General features: G+C 56.7%; 3 protein-coding genes across 3 annotated transcripts; 1 reads left to right on the top strand and 2 right to left on the bottom strand.

The window, feature by feature from the left end:
* Nucleotides 1–235: 235 nt before the first annotated feature.
* On the bottom strand, nt 236–3,902 carry F5144DRAFT_338654 (fungal-specific transcription factor domain-containing protein). Its single transcript, XM_066784203.1, has 2 exons — nt 3,683–3,902; nt 236–3,498 (listed from the first exon to the last, which is right to left on the bottom strand). The coding sequence occupies exons 1-2, from the start codon at nt 3,784–3,786 to the stop codon at nt 399–401; spliced, it is 3,204 nt and encodes a 1,067-aa protein (XP_066639497.1). The 5' UTR covers nt 3,787–3,902; the 3' UTR covers nt 236–398.
* A 3,358-nt stretch (nt 3,903–7,260) lies between these two features.
* F5144DRAFT_605307 (fungal-specific transcription factor domain-containing protein) lies at nt 7,261–9,806 on the bottom strand (the record flags this gene model as incomplete). Its single annotated transcript, XM_066791418.1, has 7 exons — nt 7,261–7,767; nt 7,917–8,342; nt 8,408–8,518; nt 8,572–9,369; nt 9,441–9,450; nt 9,528–9,540; nt 9,638–9,806. 7 exons carry the CDS (start codon nt 9,804–9,806, stop codon nt 7,261–7,263), a joined length of 2,034 nt encoding a protein of 677 aa, XP_066639496.1.
* A 2,764-nt stretch (nt 9,807–12,570) lies between these two features.
* Nucleotides 12,571–14,776, top strand: F5144DRAFT_656358 (uncharacterized protein; the record flags this gene model as incomplete). Its single annotated transcript, XM_066793159.1, has 2 exons — nt 12,571–13,260; nt 13,548–14,776. Exons 1-2 carry the CDS (start codon nt 12,939–12,941, stop codon nt 14,774–14,776), a joined length of 1,551 nt encoding a protein of 516 aa, XP_066639495.1. The 5' UTR covers nt 12,571–12,938.
* Between the last annotated feature and the right edge of the window lie 784 nt (nt 14,777–15,560).

The raw sequence follows: 15,560 nt of genomic DNA, 5'->3' as shown, positions 1-15,560 counted from the left end.
TCGTGTGCAGAAAAGACGCCAGATTCATCCCATAGCCCGTTCTCCTCCCTTTCCCATATCCCGCGCCATGCATGATCCAGCTCCTATTATCTAGGTGGGAGGCCACTCAAGGCCGCTTGATGTGCTGCTCGCCCCGACCCTTGTATGTACCAGGCAAATGAGAACGGTCCTCGCAGACTTTCGGGAAAAAACCGCCGGAAACAGAATGACGAAGAACGAATCAGGTAAGTGAGTCGGGAAGGCAACATCAAGACAAACAATGTCGCAGAACATAAGGTGCCACTTGAATGTAGCCAAAAAACATGATACCCAGATTCTAGCCAAATGACTCAAATCCGCAGCAGTACAGCCGACACCTCCCCATCCTAGTGACTTCGAATAAGAGGGCTAGAGGATGGCTACCCCATGTGTTGAGCCGCCCCCATGATACCACCTTCAAATAATCCGCCCAAGACATCACCCGGCAGGATCTCTAGCCACGGCGGCATCATTTCGCTTTGCAGCCCAAGCATGTCAAAGTTAACCTCTTGGCTGTTGAACGTGATGGTATCATGGATGGGATTGAGACCCATGTACGAGTACGAACCGGACACCAAGCCGCTCTGCGCAAAATCTGCCTCGTAGCTGTTGTGGTGGCTATGGTCGTCACTGTTGTCATGGCTGTGGTTATGACCATGGCCATGACCATGGCTGTGTGATGCATGTGGCTGACCCATGCCCGAATCTGTTGGCGTGCTAGACGGTGAGCGGTCATGCCCCATAACGTCGTACGCTGTGTGCATCGACGCGGAGTAGCTGTAGGACGAGTGATGCAGGGGGCCGTGGCTGGGCCGCGACCCATACAAAGGCGGCTTAATCTCGTGGTGTAGGCTGCCCTGGTCTAGGTCGCCGGGGGATGGTGACTCGTACTTCAACATCGACTTGCCGATTGCCGGCGACTGCGAAAGCCGGTGCGCCTTGGACGAGTGGGACTGGTAGCGCACGGCCGAAACATTCGGCTGCAAGTATGCCGGTGGGAATGCGGGGGGTGTTTCCGGGAGACTCTGTCGGATGGGGTCGTAAATCATGTTGCCCGGGGGGGTTGCCGCAGACACTGGGACGGATGATGGTTGTGGCGGCACTGAGGTGACGGAGGCAGAAGCAGGGGCCCCGGACTGCGCTCCGAGGCTGCCCTGAAAGAGGACGGTAAGGTTGGAGTTAGGGGAGTTCGTGGTACCAGTGAGTGAGTATGCGATAGGCGGAACATTTGGTGAGGCAGGATGCTCGAATCTCGACAAGCGGCTCAAAGGACCTCGCCGCGCCATTTTCATGGCTTCGTACTCCTCATTGGTGAGTATCTCACAATCCCAAATGCCCTTCGACTTTTGGTCTAAAGCCGTGAGGATGTAGCCGACGCCGCCCCAATATTGTTCTAGTTGCTGAAGGGATTTGTGACAGCGCTGGTAATTTTGGTTGGCAGCAGACGCAAGGAGCGAATGCTTCAGAGGGCGAGGGTCGTGGTTCGAATTGTATCTTCCAGCGGGCGACTTAAATTGATCGGCTTTAAGGTCTGGGGTTAATGAAGTCTCGCGCGAAGGGTTCTGCGAGGTGTTCGCGACCGATTCCATAAGAAAGGCGCAGGCGGCAATGTAAATGGGTTGTGACGTGAACGGATTGCCAATCAGGCTCTTGGGGTCGATCAACTCGGCGAATGCCAGGATATCGGCAATCGTTTTGGCGCTTGACATGGACAGCTCGCGACTGTTTGGCAGCTCTGGGCTGTTCGCCAACAGCTGGGTTGGGCTTAGGTTATGGAATGGCGTGAGCAAGGTGGGCTGATGAAGGATGATGACCAATGCATGAAACCAAAAATGCAGCAGGATGAAGGTGGTCCCTTGATTTGCATTCACATATTCGCGGAAGTTGACAGCATTGAAGTGGAGGCGTTGATCTTGCTTTTGGTAGATTGCCGTGAGGTCCCGCTCCATGATTTTGAGCTTGTGCATCTTCTCCTCGGTGAGGTCGTTGGCATTCCGGATGTTGTTGAGGACGTCTGAGGCGCGGCCGTATAGGTGGATAATCTCGATGAAAGGAGGAAACGGGTCGGGCCAGTTCGAAACGGGGTCAACTGTCGGTGGCGGGAGTGAGAGCTCGTAATCGTCGTCGCGGAAAGTCACAGGCCTGCCCGTTCCTGACGAAATAACGCGGTCCAAAACGAAGACCGACCAGAAGGTGTCGATACGTTCCTGTTCCACTTCCTGTTGCTCATCCGGGCTCAGAGTCTCCTCATCATTGTGGTTATTGTCGATGCCATCCGTGCCGTCGGGGTCTTTCCGGCTCCAGCATCTCGTGTACCAGGGGTCGCGCTCACCCTGATATTTGACGCCTTCCATCTTTTGGAGTCCAAGATCAACGGCCATCCTGATGGCAATGCCGAGATACATCCACAGCGCGCTATCCTGGTCGGCACCAAACCCCTCGTACGCCACCAACAGGCAAGCTTGAACAGCAGCAACTGAGGGGCAAGGAAAGGTGTCGACAATCGCCGCTTTGGCTCGCTGGGCAAACACATGGCCGTATTCGGACCGCTTTAGCTTCCCGTCGCGATTGTTCGTGAAGATAGGCAGTTCCGAGAAACGGGCGGCGAGGGCACACACGGCATCAACCAGGATTGGCTCGATCCGCTTTTCCTTGAGCATGAGCAGGAACCGATCCTTGCGCAGGAAACGGTAGTTGCAGCCAAGATGGAGAAAGAAAGTATCCACGAGGGAGATGATCAAGGAATGAACTGGGCCGGAGCTGTTCACGTCGTATATCGGCAAATCTTCAAGCGTCTCCACGGCCGTCTCGTGGTGTAGAGCGTGATTGTGGTAAGTACCTTGGCCGAACAGCGACCCGGGCGAGGTAGTCGAGAACGAGTTGCCCCGGCTCTTTCGTCTGCTGTCGCGATACACATTCACCACCATCTGCTTAAAACCAGGGACGATGGCGGTGGGGCCGAAATATCGAAAATACGGCACGCGGTGGCGTTCTAATTGTACGGGCGACCGGTTGTTTGTGCTCCGGCTGTCCTCCGAGTAAGAGCCGTTTCGAGGCACGTTGGGGTGTCTAATGATGTTGGCCGAACCCTGCGGTTTGCCATCTCGGTCCCAATCGTTGTTGGGCTCGTGGGGGCGACTTGCCACGACCGTTGTGCTTGAGCGCGAGTCGCTTCTCGACATGGCGTCCTGATCGACAAACCCGGCGGTCGGCGGCGCAGTCTTGTTCATCCAGCGTCTTCGTTCCCGCTCGTCATCTTCGTCGTCCTCCTCCAGAAAGGCGCTGCCGGTGCCATTGTTTAGATTGGGCGTGTCCGCCGGCTCGCTTTTCGGTACCACAAACTCATCGTACCCAGGTTCCCCCCTCTTCCTGTCCACGAGATCCGTGTACCCCAGACACACGTGCCCATTCTTCTTGCAAGTCGAGCAATCCGGCTTCTCACCCGCACATCGCGTTTTCCTCTTGCGGCATGTCAAGCACCTGTGCAGTCTTAGAATCCCATCCAAATGTGGTACATAGACCCCTTCGGCGGCGAGACCTAACAGCGGCGCGCGTTGGGCTATGGGGTATGCCGGGTGACCGGAGTAGCCCCGGGGGTGGGTATGAGGGATGGGTAACGAGGAAGGGCATTGAGGGCAAGGCAAGCAGATGGAGGGAGACGTACGCTGCATTGATCCTCCGTCGCTTAGACGGGGGTTGACCCTGGTTATTCACAAAGCGGATTTGCTTCGGCGGTGGCGGCACGGCTCCGGTAATCGGGGTGGTCATGTCGGGCGCTCCTCATAGCAAAACCATGTTGAGCCGGCTAGGGCGCTGGGGCGGACTCGGTAAGATGAGCCCTAGATGGCGGGATACCCGCGCTCTGGCTTGAGCAGGAATCGATTAGGAGGGTGTTGGGATTTGGTGGGGAAAAGAGGATAATGAGACTGAATGTGGTCTTGGCGCTGCAGTGTGAGGAAGCGGTCCCAAGGCCTCGGGGCTCAGTCGTGACGGTCAGTAGATGCACAGCATGATCATAAGGCGGATAGCAAGTAGAGAGCCTTGGAGGAAGTCATCTCGGGTTGCCGACTGGGAGAAGAGAGGTGTAGAGGCCAGTCAATGCGGTGGGCAACTTGTGGCGGCCGAGGATCAGCGATCCTTTTGCGGAGCTTCTGTGCTGGTTCTTCGCGTCATGTGCCAGTTGGCTGGAACTATCTTTCGGAGTCGGCGTGCCTTTGTCCGTCAATTATGGACAATGGAGCCTCAGCAGCGCACCGAATGGTGCGATAAAAAGAAGATTGAAAACCTCAGGCTCGGAATTTTGAGGGGGAAGGGGGAAGGGTGTGAGAAGCCAAAGAAATTGAGGCATGGGGGGCGGGGAGAAGAGCGGAACAGAGCACGGAAAGAGCCCCCGGGCAAAATGAGAGGTGCCGGCAGCTTTCACGATGCCTTGCAACGGTTGGGCTCCCCAGGCAAGCGAGAGAACGGCCGAGCGAATGATAGCCGCCCAAAAAAATCACCAAAAAAGACCAATAGCTGAAGAACAGATCAATATTGGGAGGGGGGTTGTGCTGCCAGTCGGCTGAGCCGTAATTCGGACACATGCAAGCCGACAGTAGCTCCATGGTTCCTGCTTGATTCCTGATTCCTAGCGGTAGCTTCCATCATCGTTCCTGCTTGATTCCCGATCATGGCTTGTCTTCCACAACCCCTCTTTCCCGTCACCCTGTCACCCCAGGCCCACCCTGAGTCTTCGGTCACTAGCAGCGCCGAGCAAAACTGAAAAGCGACAGTCAGTTGAATAGGAGATGAGATGCTTGGCTGTGTGCGCCAGTACGCCCTCCTGTGCCATGGCCCCGGAAAGTCCTTTCGTTGCAAGAAGCCGGCCATGTCGCCTGGTCATCTTCCGAGTGCGCCGCGGAGGGCAGGGGACGATAACGGATGGCACGATGGTTTCGTCTCCTTTTTGCTAGATGCGCTAAACTAACTGGCGGGTCCATTGGCCCATGCAACTTGCCAATTGCAGGTGCAGTTCTGCTTCTCCAAAAAAATGACTTGTTTCGGCACATTCATGGCAGGGCCGGGCAGGCACATCTACCTATCTTTTTCTTGCCCTCCTCGTTTCTTTTCTCCAACAATATGATCAAATCCGGCAGCGTCCCATCCGATGGATAACGCAAGTGTTAAGATGATCTGTGCACGACGGCCCCACACACAACCTTTTGCTCGGATCCACTTTCCCCATGAAGGCCCATTTTAGAAGTTGACCGTTTCGATATTCAAGTTCCAATTATAATCTTCAAAAAGGGAGGAAAATAGTAAGATAAACGGGGAAAATGCGGGATTCTGCCATCATGCTTTACACACTGCTAGTAGGTTGGGACATCAACAGATGCTCGAGTTCCAGCTTCTATTGCCGCCTAAAACAGCTTAGCGCTCCAACTATCGTTTTCCCGCACGGAAGGGAACCCAGCGTCCCGACCCGGCCGAGTCAGGCCTGCCTGTTTGGTCAACCAACCGTTCATTTTTTTTGGGAATAGCTGACATTTCGTTCCAAAATCGCTTCGGTTTTATTTTATTTTATTTTCCAGCTTCAGCGCATTTCTCCGCCAACTGGGATAATGGGAAAGACGGAACCGTTACACAGCTTGGCCTCAAGTGGGCCCGAACATGGTCATCTTGCGTCGATCTCACCATTCCTCTGACCTTTCTCGGGCCTTTTCATTCGCAGCCTCACAAGCGTCGTCTCCAAACTTGAACTGCTGATGGCACTCTAACCCGTGACATGACCCGGATAAGCGACGTTGGGAGTGGGCCGATGCCATGGCACAACCCCAGAATCGGACATGTCAATCTGTGGATAACCCCGCGTCGAGACTCTCCAACAGGACCCGGCACTGAGGTATCCCTTGCAACCCGACATACTTTATGTAAGATTAGTCAAAGTCCACAGCCCTGATTGCAACCTGTTCTCGAGCCGACCAGCCGCGTGTCCAGTCAGCAACATCATTCGGATGCATGATGGGGTCATATCTGCGGCGCTGGACTCGGCGCTGGGCCTCCGGAACCAATGACGGCCCCGACCGGCCCTCGACAAGAGGAGCAGGCCGGAACAGACGACCACGCCGAGTCGAACATACTGTGTGTTACTAGTAAGCCGCTCGAGTTGAGCCTATCATCCTTGTGAAGACAAAGCCCAACCCTTCTGCCTCTTTCCCAGTCTCGGCCCAGTCTTGCCAGTCTTGAATCGGTGTCGTGGAGGGTTCATCCCCAACTTTGAGCCAGCGGCGCGGATTCAAAATAGCCTAAAGGGAAACTGGCCGAGCTGGCCAAGTCCCACATGCACGTTTCAGCAGGCAAGACCCTGCAGCGATCTTCCAAGTCCATCCTTCGCCACGGTCTGTCCAAACTGGGACATGTGAAGCAGATCGATTTTGCCAGGCTCGCAGATTCCAGCCACACTGCTATGGTGCATCTTGGGATCCAATGTGGTACAACTGGGAGCTCAGGAGCTCTTATCAACTAGAACCAGAGGATACATGACGTATCCTCCCGTGAGGCTCACATGAGTGCTCCTCATACAAGCGCTTCCGATACTCGATTTAGATATCCCACGGGGTACGTAACTATAGTTATTCAGAAGGAAACCATCCTCACTAGATGACCTCAATGTAGTGAAGTTCCGGCTCAACGATACAAAAGTAAACCATCACTAGCAAAAGGTGAATGAGTGAGAGGCCCGGCCCGTGTATGAACCTAGCAATAGAATAATAGTATTCTCCGATACAACAGATTCTGCATGTTTATACCAAATATACATATGTACGTCGGTAGTTTTGTAACAACAATAACAATTGAACTCCCCTTTTCTCCCCCGTCTGCCCTCACTGCCTGCGCCAGGAAAACAATAACCTTTCCCCATACAACGCACTCCCCGGGGCGCCTTATCGACCGGTCGAGTTGAGTCTCAGGCTTGCGCCACATTCCCCGGGACGGACCGGCCCCCGCGTGTCACTCACCACCCTGATGCGGGCTATGTACTTGAACACGCCGTCGACGTCCACCAACCCCTTTCTTTATGCCCGTCCACGCCCAAAAAAACGCATCTTGTGCACCTGACGCCCTTTCCCCTGATATCCCAGGGGAGCCATCGCCATATCACCAACGCACGCACAACCCCAGTCGTCTCTTTGTACCGACATTCGCCCCTAAAAAGCGTTTCCGTCCATCCGCGTCTGTGTGCATCAACCGACCGCCTCACCCTCACCCAAAAACAATGCTAACCCCCATCTCCCTACACACCCTCCTCCACAACTCCTCCCCATCCTCCTCAACACCACCACCTCCATTTTCACCACCTCCCTCCCCAGCAACACCACCCCCATCCACCTCCCCATCCGCCCGCCGCCAAACCTCCCCCAAAATCCCCCTCGCCCTCTCAATATTCCGCATCCCCTGGCGCTTATCAATCTCGACAAACGCTCTATCCGCCAGGGCGCGGTCGCGCGGGGTGACAGCCTCACAGGCGGGCACGAACAGCGGCCAGAGCAGCGCCGACATGGGCCCGCGGTGGCAGACCGTGGACACGCAGTGCGTGAGCGCGAGGTGCGTGTGCGTCTGGACCGAGGGGTGCGTGCGTGCGTGGGAGAGGACGGTGCGGTACAGGTAGACGAGGGCCGCGTGGCGGTAGGCGAGCGCGTTGTGGTGGATGGAGGAGATGCGCGATTGGTCGAGGTCAGAGGCGGTGTTGGGGTTGGTGGGGGTGGCGTGCTGGTGTTGCTGGGTGTGGGGATGGGGATGGGGATGTCGGTGTCGGTGAAGGCGTGGGTCTCGGTGTCGTCGGTTTCGGCGTCGGCGGGTCCCGGGTGGGGGGAGGGAAGGGAAATGAGTTGGGGATCTATGGGTATTATCGCTGGTACTGTTGTCTCGGCGGCCGTGTCGGCGTCAGTAACGGCATCAGCATCGGCGTCGGCATCGGCATCGGCGTCCGGGTTAGCATCGGGCGTGAAGTTCGGCGGGAGCTGGGGCTGCCATTGGAGGAGGGCGGTTTCGATGGCTTGGGCGGTCGACTCGAATTCGGTGCGAAGGACGGCGGTTTTGGAGGGGTTCCCGTTCGTGCGGACGGCGTTTTCGAGCTCAACTTTGAGGGCGCGTAAGCCAGCGAGGCGGTGGATGATAGGCCACAGCGTCGTGGCCATGCCGAGGAGCGTGTCGACGTTGCACAGCGGTGAGATGGAGGGCGCGCCGAGCGGAGGGAGCGGCTGAAGGCATCCCGGCGTGGGGGTTGCTGAGAGTGGTGGCGTGCCATTGGAGAGTGCTGTGATCACGTCGTAGAAGCGGAATGCCTGTGTCATGTAAGCTCGAGATCGACTTCCATAGGGCTGGGATACTTGGACATGGGCCAACATACGCGCTCCAAGAAGATACTCGTCGAATCTGCCGGGTCCGCCGCGCTGCCCATGATGGTAAGAGCCCCTTTGAGGTGGCCTGCTACAATATTGGACTGCCCTTTTTGAACGAGCTGCGTCACTGTTAGCTCATCGCTCAGTTGTCACTTTATATCGCATGACTCACGCATTCGTAGTACACTAGCAGCATAATCGCTGCCAATATCTCGTTCCTGCTGACCTTGCTGCTATTATGAATTAACTCGGCAACGCCTCGGATGGCCATGTTGTGAAAATACAACGACTTTTCTGCATTCTCTACGCCCCGGTACTCCAGATGTGCGCAGGCAAGCGCGAATATGGCGTACGTGACCGGGGAGTTCCCTCGGGTAAGTGGCAGCACTAGCTGTTGGAAGGGGTTGCCCGTCTCCTCGCGGAAGACGATGAGATGCGATAGGACGTTGCAAAAGTGGTCCACGAGTGCCCGGCGATTTTGCTTGTCCGAGAATTCCGAGAAGGTTGGCGAGAAGAACTCTAGGAGGGGAGAGGCGACAGGGCAGGGTGCAATCATGGCCAGGTCTGGGTGTAAGGACTTCGACCGTGGGATCACTGCAGTGCTGGTAGCGGACGGGCCGTCGTCCGAGGCATCCTCTCCACAGCCGTCCAAGAATTTGCTCGGTGCGAGGGATGACAGAGCGTAGCCCTCAAAAGTGCTGTCTGATGGACTCACAATGACGGGGTCATCGAGGGAGTATGCTAATATGCTTCCAAGAACCCCATCGTCGTGGCCATAGAAATCCGACTCGTGACTGTAGTGGCTGGCCTGCGACAACCTTCGGGTCATTAGATGCAGGTCAGAAGGGCTTCCGGGCGCCACCGAGTCGCGACGCCTTCGCTGGCGCGGTTTCACGGCCTCGTAAGCACATTCAGTGCCCTGCTCGTCGCAGCGGCTGCATTTTGGCCGCTTCTCGTCGCATTTCTTCTTCTGTTCTTTCTGTCAGCTCGAAGCCTCCAAGCTAGGTAAATGGCTCTGCGGTAGGGCTGTTCTGAACAAACCTTTTCCTTACTTCATGGCGGTTAGAGTGGGGGTCACTAGGTATGTAGAAGATGGATCATGACAAAAATCGCTAGAGTTTCACGTACCAAAACGTACAGCCTATGTGAGGGGCGGTGAGGTTAGTACCTTGGTGTCGAGATACTGAACCGCCGGGATTGACCAATGCGGGCTTTAAGAGACCACTTCAAATACGTACCGCCTCTTGATCGCCTCTTGGGCTGTTTAGGGGGGGCGAGTCTTGTATACAACAACATCTTCGTGTCTGCCGGTGAGTTGTTCACCTTCCAGTAATATTTCCGGGCTTGATCCTTCAGGTCGTGCTTCTCAATGGACAACGCCTGTCCTCTGTTTCCTACTTCCGCCATTGGAGATGAAGATTGTGATGGTCCGGTAGGTTTATAAGTCACTGCTGTAACCACCCATACCGTGCTGTGACGACAGCCGGTGGCAATTGCTGATCCTTTCGGGGACTTGGAGAAGAGAAGGTGGTCGGCTCGGTTGTGCGCAGACAAGAGCGGGACGAGGCGAAGGTTAAAACGAAAGACAATCTCCGACGCCACAAAGTCAACCCTAAAACCATCACTTGTCGTTTGGGAAGTGGAAGCAGGCTACATAGTCGGACGACGGTGACGACGGGCAGTTAGTAGTTCACACATGACAAAGTTGGTTTGACGTAGGTTCAGGGTTCCGGGACAATGGTCGGATGGGGTCGAGTCGAGATGAACGATCCACATGTTGCTTCCAGGTTCTCCTCCTGCCGTCCACGGGGATGACCAATCGGGATTGCATCTGGAAGCTCGGCAAGGTGAGGTCTGCGGAGAAAGGTGTGCGGGGGGATGGGGATCGGGGAGGGTCTCCGGTCTCTTCTGGGCAACGCGTGCCTGGAACTCCGAACCTGGTGGTCTGTTTCAGGGATAAGGCCCTGAGCTCGGGCTCACGAGGAGGTGAAAGGGGCTCGGTTGTGTCTGTCATTTGTTACCCTGACGAGCCCTGGAGAGCAAATCACCCCTTGCCCCTGGGGCTGGCTACCCGAAGTGCATCCATATCGCCTATGCAGAGGCATTCCTCTAGTGTCGCATTCATGCAAAAGCTTAGATGGTGTCGGGCCATCTGCCGGACCGCTCAACGCTCTAGTCTGGATCTCGATGGCCAGAAGCGATCGCCCAGAGTGTTGTTGATTGATGGCAGAGCCGGAATTCAGGGCGGCAGCTCCACTGTCGGGGAATTGCTGGGTAAGGTACAGGTTCCCCGGGATCCCGCTGCCAGGGGCGCTTTGAGTCGGGATGAATAATAGGCTCAGTGGTAGTTAGGCACGTTAGGGTGCACGATCCGGTTCCAAACGGGAAGATCTTGCGAATAAACCGTCATCCCGTGACCAGGCTTCTGGCATCCAGGAACAGTCATCTCGTGGGACGATGAATTGACTTCGATTGAGCCGGATATTGCGCCGAGGGACGGCGATGTTAGGTAAGGGGGCTCGGAGGGGAGGGCATGGAGACACAGCATTCCATTTTGGCCTTCCTGTTGCGATGGCGGGGAGGTCCGTTGCAGCTCCGCATTGTCAGTGCATACCCGTACCCTGTCGCTCTGTCGCGAGGAATGCCCGTCACATGAATCGTATCGCTTCGTCGTATCCTGCTGGCTTGGGGCAGAGGATTCGTCCTCGTGATCCGGCATTTTAAGCGGCAGACGCAGAGCCAAGCTCAACCGGGAAGGGATTTTGTGGGTGAATTGGAGGTGCTCGGGCCGCCAGTCAGGGTTTCTCAACTGCCCGCAGGTGGCCGCGGCTGCCCGACGGCGGGGTCTGCGAAAGCGGATAATCCCTTTTCCCCGGATTTCCCCAGCTTTCATCTTCTCTTTGCTTCCAAAAGCTCCGCTCAGTGTGTTTGGCCCCCGCTCCCATCGTGAACCATTGAGGCGCCATCCTTGCTTGGACCTGGAGACTCAACGGCGGGCGTGCAAACATGAGACAACTTAGCGCCGTGACGAGATGCATATATGTACGGACGATGGCGCCACCACGCTCTCCGCACTGCACTAGTTGCCGCGTGGTTTGATGCGAGATCTCAGCAAACCCACACGTAATCGTTGGTCTGACCGTGCCTTTTACGAAGGACAGGTACTCGACCGGACCGCCCATCCAGCCAAGGTTTTCTGTTGCAACAGGAGCAGGCAGGGTTTGGACCAAACCGTCAGACAACCTCGGTACGTCAGCCACAAACCTCGTTGAAAGAGTGGTCTCCGCCGCGAAGTTTGACCTCGGTGGTGAACGAGGGCGTAGAAGGAAACCTAATCAACGCCAAAGGTAAGCCTCGTCAGTTACTGCCGTGCTGTTCTTGTGACGTCCCAATTATAGGAAGGATGTCCTACGAGAATGGTCATCTAAATGCACCATCGGCTACTCTTTGGACCGCTGCCCCGCCCCTCCTTCATCGTCGACTCTCCCGCTCCGGCATTCTCCCGCTGCAGTTGGTTCCTCACTCGCATACCATGTAACGCTATTATTAGTGGCCTCACCCACCCTCACCAGCGCAGCCCGCTGCTTGTCGGGGAATCAGCAGCATCTTACGGCCCCCAGGATCACCTGGCGGTGGTTTTCGAAGCTGAGGTGGCTGCCCATTCGGTGCGTCCGTGTATGACGACCTCGTGGATGAGCCAATCACCACAATGCTGACTGGGACACAACCTCTCGTTGTCGGGCCCAGCGCCACGAATCCAACCACGAGGGGGCCAGGCAGATAAATGCCCCAAAGGGAAGGAGGACGTGGGATTACCTCGTCCTGCGAGTCGCTGCAAACGTACAGCCCAGAGGAAGGTGTCAACTCAAGAGAACCCCTTCATCGTCCCTGTCTTGTAACTAAAGCGGGGAGCATGACGATCGCATCCCGCGAGTCTGGGCCTGCGGCCGTCCGCCCATTCGTTCCCGTGAAGGAAGAGCTCATGACTGGTAGGTACCTTATCGACGTGCCGACATGCTCAGCCCAACCCACAATCCCAATCAATTTGGCCTACGCAAGTGGAGGAACCAGCTAGTAAACGACCCAATACTTCGTTCCGCAAGTCCTTCCCGTTTCCAATCTCTCAGCCCTACCTCTAGGCTCGGCGTGGTTTTGGTGTGGAAGACCCCACCAACGCGCTGAACTACAACCTAACGTGGGAGCGTGGTGAACTTTGCTTCCCATCACACCCCCCAAGTGGCGCCCGGAAAGCTCAGCCCCCTCCCCGCTCAGCAAACTAACAAAAGGCGCTGCCTGCTCGATTTGGCCGCATTCGAGAAAACGCCCCAAAACCTTAAACGAGAGAACAACCGGCGACACAACAACGACCGGCGCCGATTATACATACACAGTACAAGGCGCATCCCGTCCGCGCCGCCTGGTCCCCCTGCGCATTCCCGTCCGAGAACCCTGTTCAGCCAATTGCCCGACCCTGGTTGATCCTTGATAACTAAGCGCCGGTACGCGCACCCCCGAGTCCGCCAGGCGACCGAGGCCGCCATGCCCAGCATATGGTCCTGTTCGTCGTGCGCCGTTGTCCTCGTCTTCGCGGTTCTAGGGAGAGATGCATCGGCGTCGCATGTGGGGAGGGAATGGAGGGATGTGCACAGGATCCCGAAGGCGCAAATAACGGCGCACCTGGGCCTGATGCGCCGAGATGACGGAGCCTGCCCGACCGAGCACACTTCTTGCGCCCCGTCACTGAACGGCGGCTGCTGTCCTTCTCGATATGCCTGCGCGGTAGATTCATGCTATGCGACAACCGCTGGACCTACGACGGCTTGCGGGCAAGCAGGATATTACGCGTGTACGGTCAACGGACGTAAGTGTTCTTGCGATGTTGAGATTTGGCAATAAAACCTGACCCAAGGGGAATGAATCTAGCCGGTTGTTGTCCAGTCGGTTTTTTGTGCGGGGAGGAACAACTTTGTGTCCCTCCTGCCGGTACAACCTTCACGAACTTGGTGTGTCCGACGAATTACTTCGCCTGCCCAGCTTCGGATGGATGTTGCAGGAATGGCTTGGGATGTGGTCCAGGTGCCTACTGTTATCCGACACAACCAGTAACCACGACTGTGACACAAACCTTGACGTCGACATCTGGCACAGAAACTGTGACCGAAACTGAGACAGCCGTGACGGTTATCACCCCGACCATTCCCACCGAGACCGCCTACGACACAGGCGCCGCCGTCAAATTCATTCCGACCAGCGTCCCCAAGGTCCCAGCAAGTTCTCCATCCAGCGAATCCAATGGGGGTCTGAGTGGTGGCGCAATCGGAGGCATCATCGCCGGTGTAGTCGTTTTGTTGATTGTGGTGATAGTCGCGGCGTTCCTCATCATCCGCCGACTAAAACAGGTCGAAGATGTGATGGAATCCAAGCGCGGCTCATCCAGTGGCAAGAAAACCCAATCCCAGTCACAGGCACAAAAAGAGCACTACGGCCGCCAACTACACTCCGACATGGACGACATGAGCGTCGACCCCCTCATGGTGCCACCATCCGTCACCACCGCCAACAACAGCACCTCACCGACCCCCCAACCAGGCGGAGGCGGCGCCGCCAGCTCGCGCGGACGCGCCGACTCCGCCGGCTTCACCCCATCCCCCAACATGTTCCCCGACGACCGCTCACGACACGCCAGCCCCGACTTCAGCGCGGGCTACTTCGACGTCCCCCCGGGACCAGCCCACTTCTATAACACCGCCGCCGCCGCCTCCCTCCAGCAACAACCCATGCAGGCCGCGCGCATCCGCGCCAGCACCGACAGCGCCAGCACCACCCACCACCGCGGCTACGCCTACACCCACTGGCGCCAGCAGAGCAACGCCAGCGAGCTATCCGCCGACGGCAGCGACCACAACGGCGGCATGGCCAGCCCCTACTTCTCCCCCACGGGCGCACCGACAGCAACCACCGGCATGCCCGAACTCGACGGCTCCGGCGGCTTCGTCGAACTACCCGGCGCCATTGCCGCTGGTGGTGGTGGTGGCCACGGGCCCGGGCCGGCGGTGACGCACCACAACACGGGTGTCAGGAGCCGGTCCAGCAGCAATACCAGTATTGGAGGTGGTGGGCGCGGGCATGTGAGGCGGCGGAGTGATAGCGTGCAGGGGCCCGGTGGGAATGGAGGTGGCGGTCAGGGAGGGTTGGATGCGGCGGGGCTGGAGCCGCTGGATGAGGGCGCCGAGATTCATGGGTATTATGGCCGGCGTGATCAGCAGGCGGGGCAGACGGCCGCGGGGTTAGATGGGGGTGGGCTGTGGGAGGGGAGCGGTGGTGAGTATCATCATCCTGGTGGGGGACAGCCGCCACAAGGACCGCAGGGGTCGTAGGCCGGTGTTTTGGGGGTTTTGGTTATGGCTGGTGATGATTGTGGATATGCTTGATGTCCTTCTTCTTCAAGTCTTCATGTCTCTACTTTTTACTCTTCTGATTCTTTTTTGGTGCTCTCGGCTCTATTTCTCCGTATTTCGCTCAACATTGGATACCCATCTTGGCCAGGTTCGAGATATACACGCGTTGCCTGGTCGACGGTCTTTATTGGATTACTGGACATGGCTGCTTTACCTTGCGTTTTTAAGGGTCTCTTCATCACTGCGTTCCCAAGTCATGGTGAATGATATAGAGAGAGATATGTAGGCATACGTGTGGAATTGAGTCTGCTTGGTCCGTGAGGCTACTACTTACCCTCCTTTTTGGTCTTGACACCCCATCGTGTCTTGAGAGCCCGCTCTGGTAACGGGCTTGGTCGTTAACCGAAGGAATTAGGGATACATCACAACCACTGTGAAGTGAATGCATGTTGGGGTTAACGAACTCAATCCGGCGGCGATAACAGTTCCGGCGCGACCCCATTCCGTCCTTGCCCCGAAGACCACTCTACGGACAGGCCCTACGAAGAGTCCTTATGTCTAGGCCCGACGCCTCGCCTCCCCCGCTCGAAACTGCACAGGATATATATCTCCGATGTTTTTGACTAGAATCGCAAAGGGCCAACCCGGTTTTCCGGAGAAAAGGCCTATTTTAAGCGGCTCCTCGTCACCAACAGTGGCTCATGGCCTGCAAGGTCCTACGAGCACTTTATCCAGGCGCGTCTTTCCGTCTCTTGGCTGCGGT

Source organism: Chaetomium tenue, assembly GCF_020726465.1.
Source record: "Chaetomium tenue strain MPI-SDFR-AT-0079 chromosome Unknown F5144scaffold_6, whole genome shotgun sequence".
Taxonomy (NCBI): domain Eukaryota; kingdom Fungi; phylum Ascomycota; class Sordariomycetes; order Sordariales; family Chaetomiaceae; genus Chaetomium; species Chaetomium tenue.
The sequence above is the reverse complement of the archived record's forward strand: the minus strand, read 5'-3'. Positions and strand labels throughout refer to the sequence as shown.

Coding starts and splice junctions, on each gene's coding strand:
- F5144DRAFT_338654 (XM_066784203.1), bottom strand. CDS start 3,786: ATGACCACCCCGATTACCGGAGCCGTGCCGCCACCGCCGAAGCAAATC. Junction 3,499..3,682: donor CGACGGAGGATCAATGCAGC/GTACGTCTCCCT, acceptor AAGACTGCACAG/GTGCTTGACATGCCGCAAGA.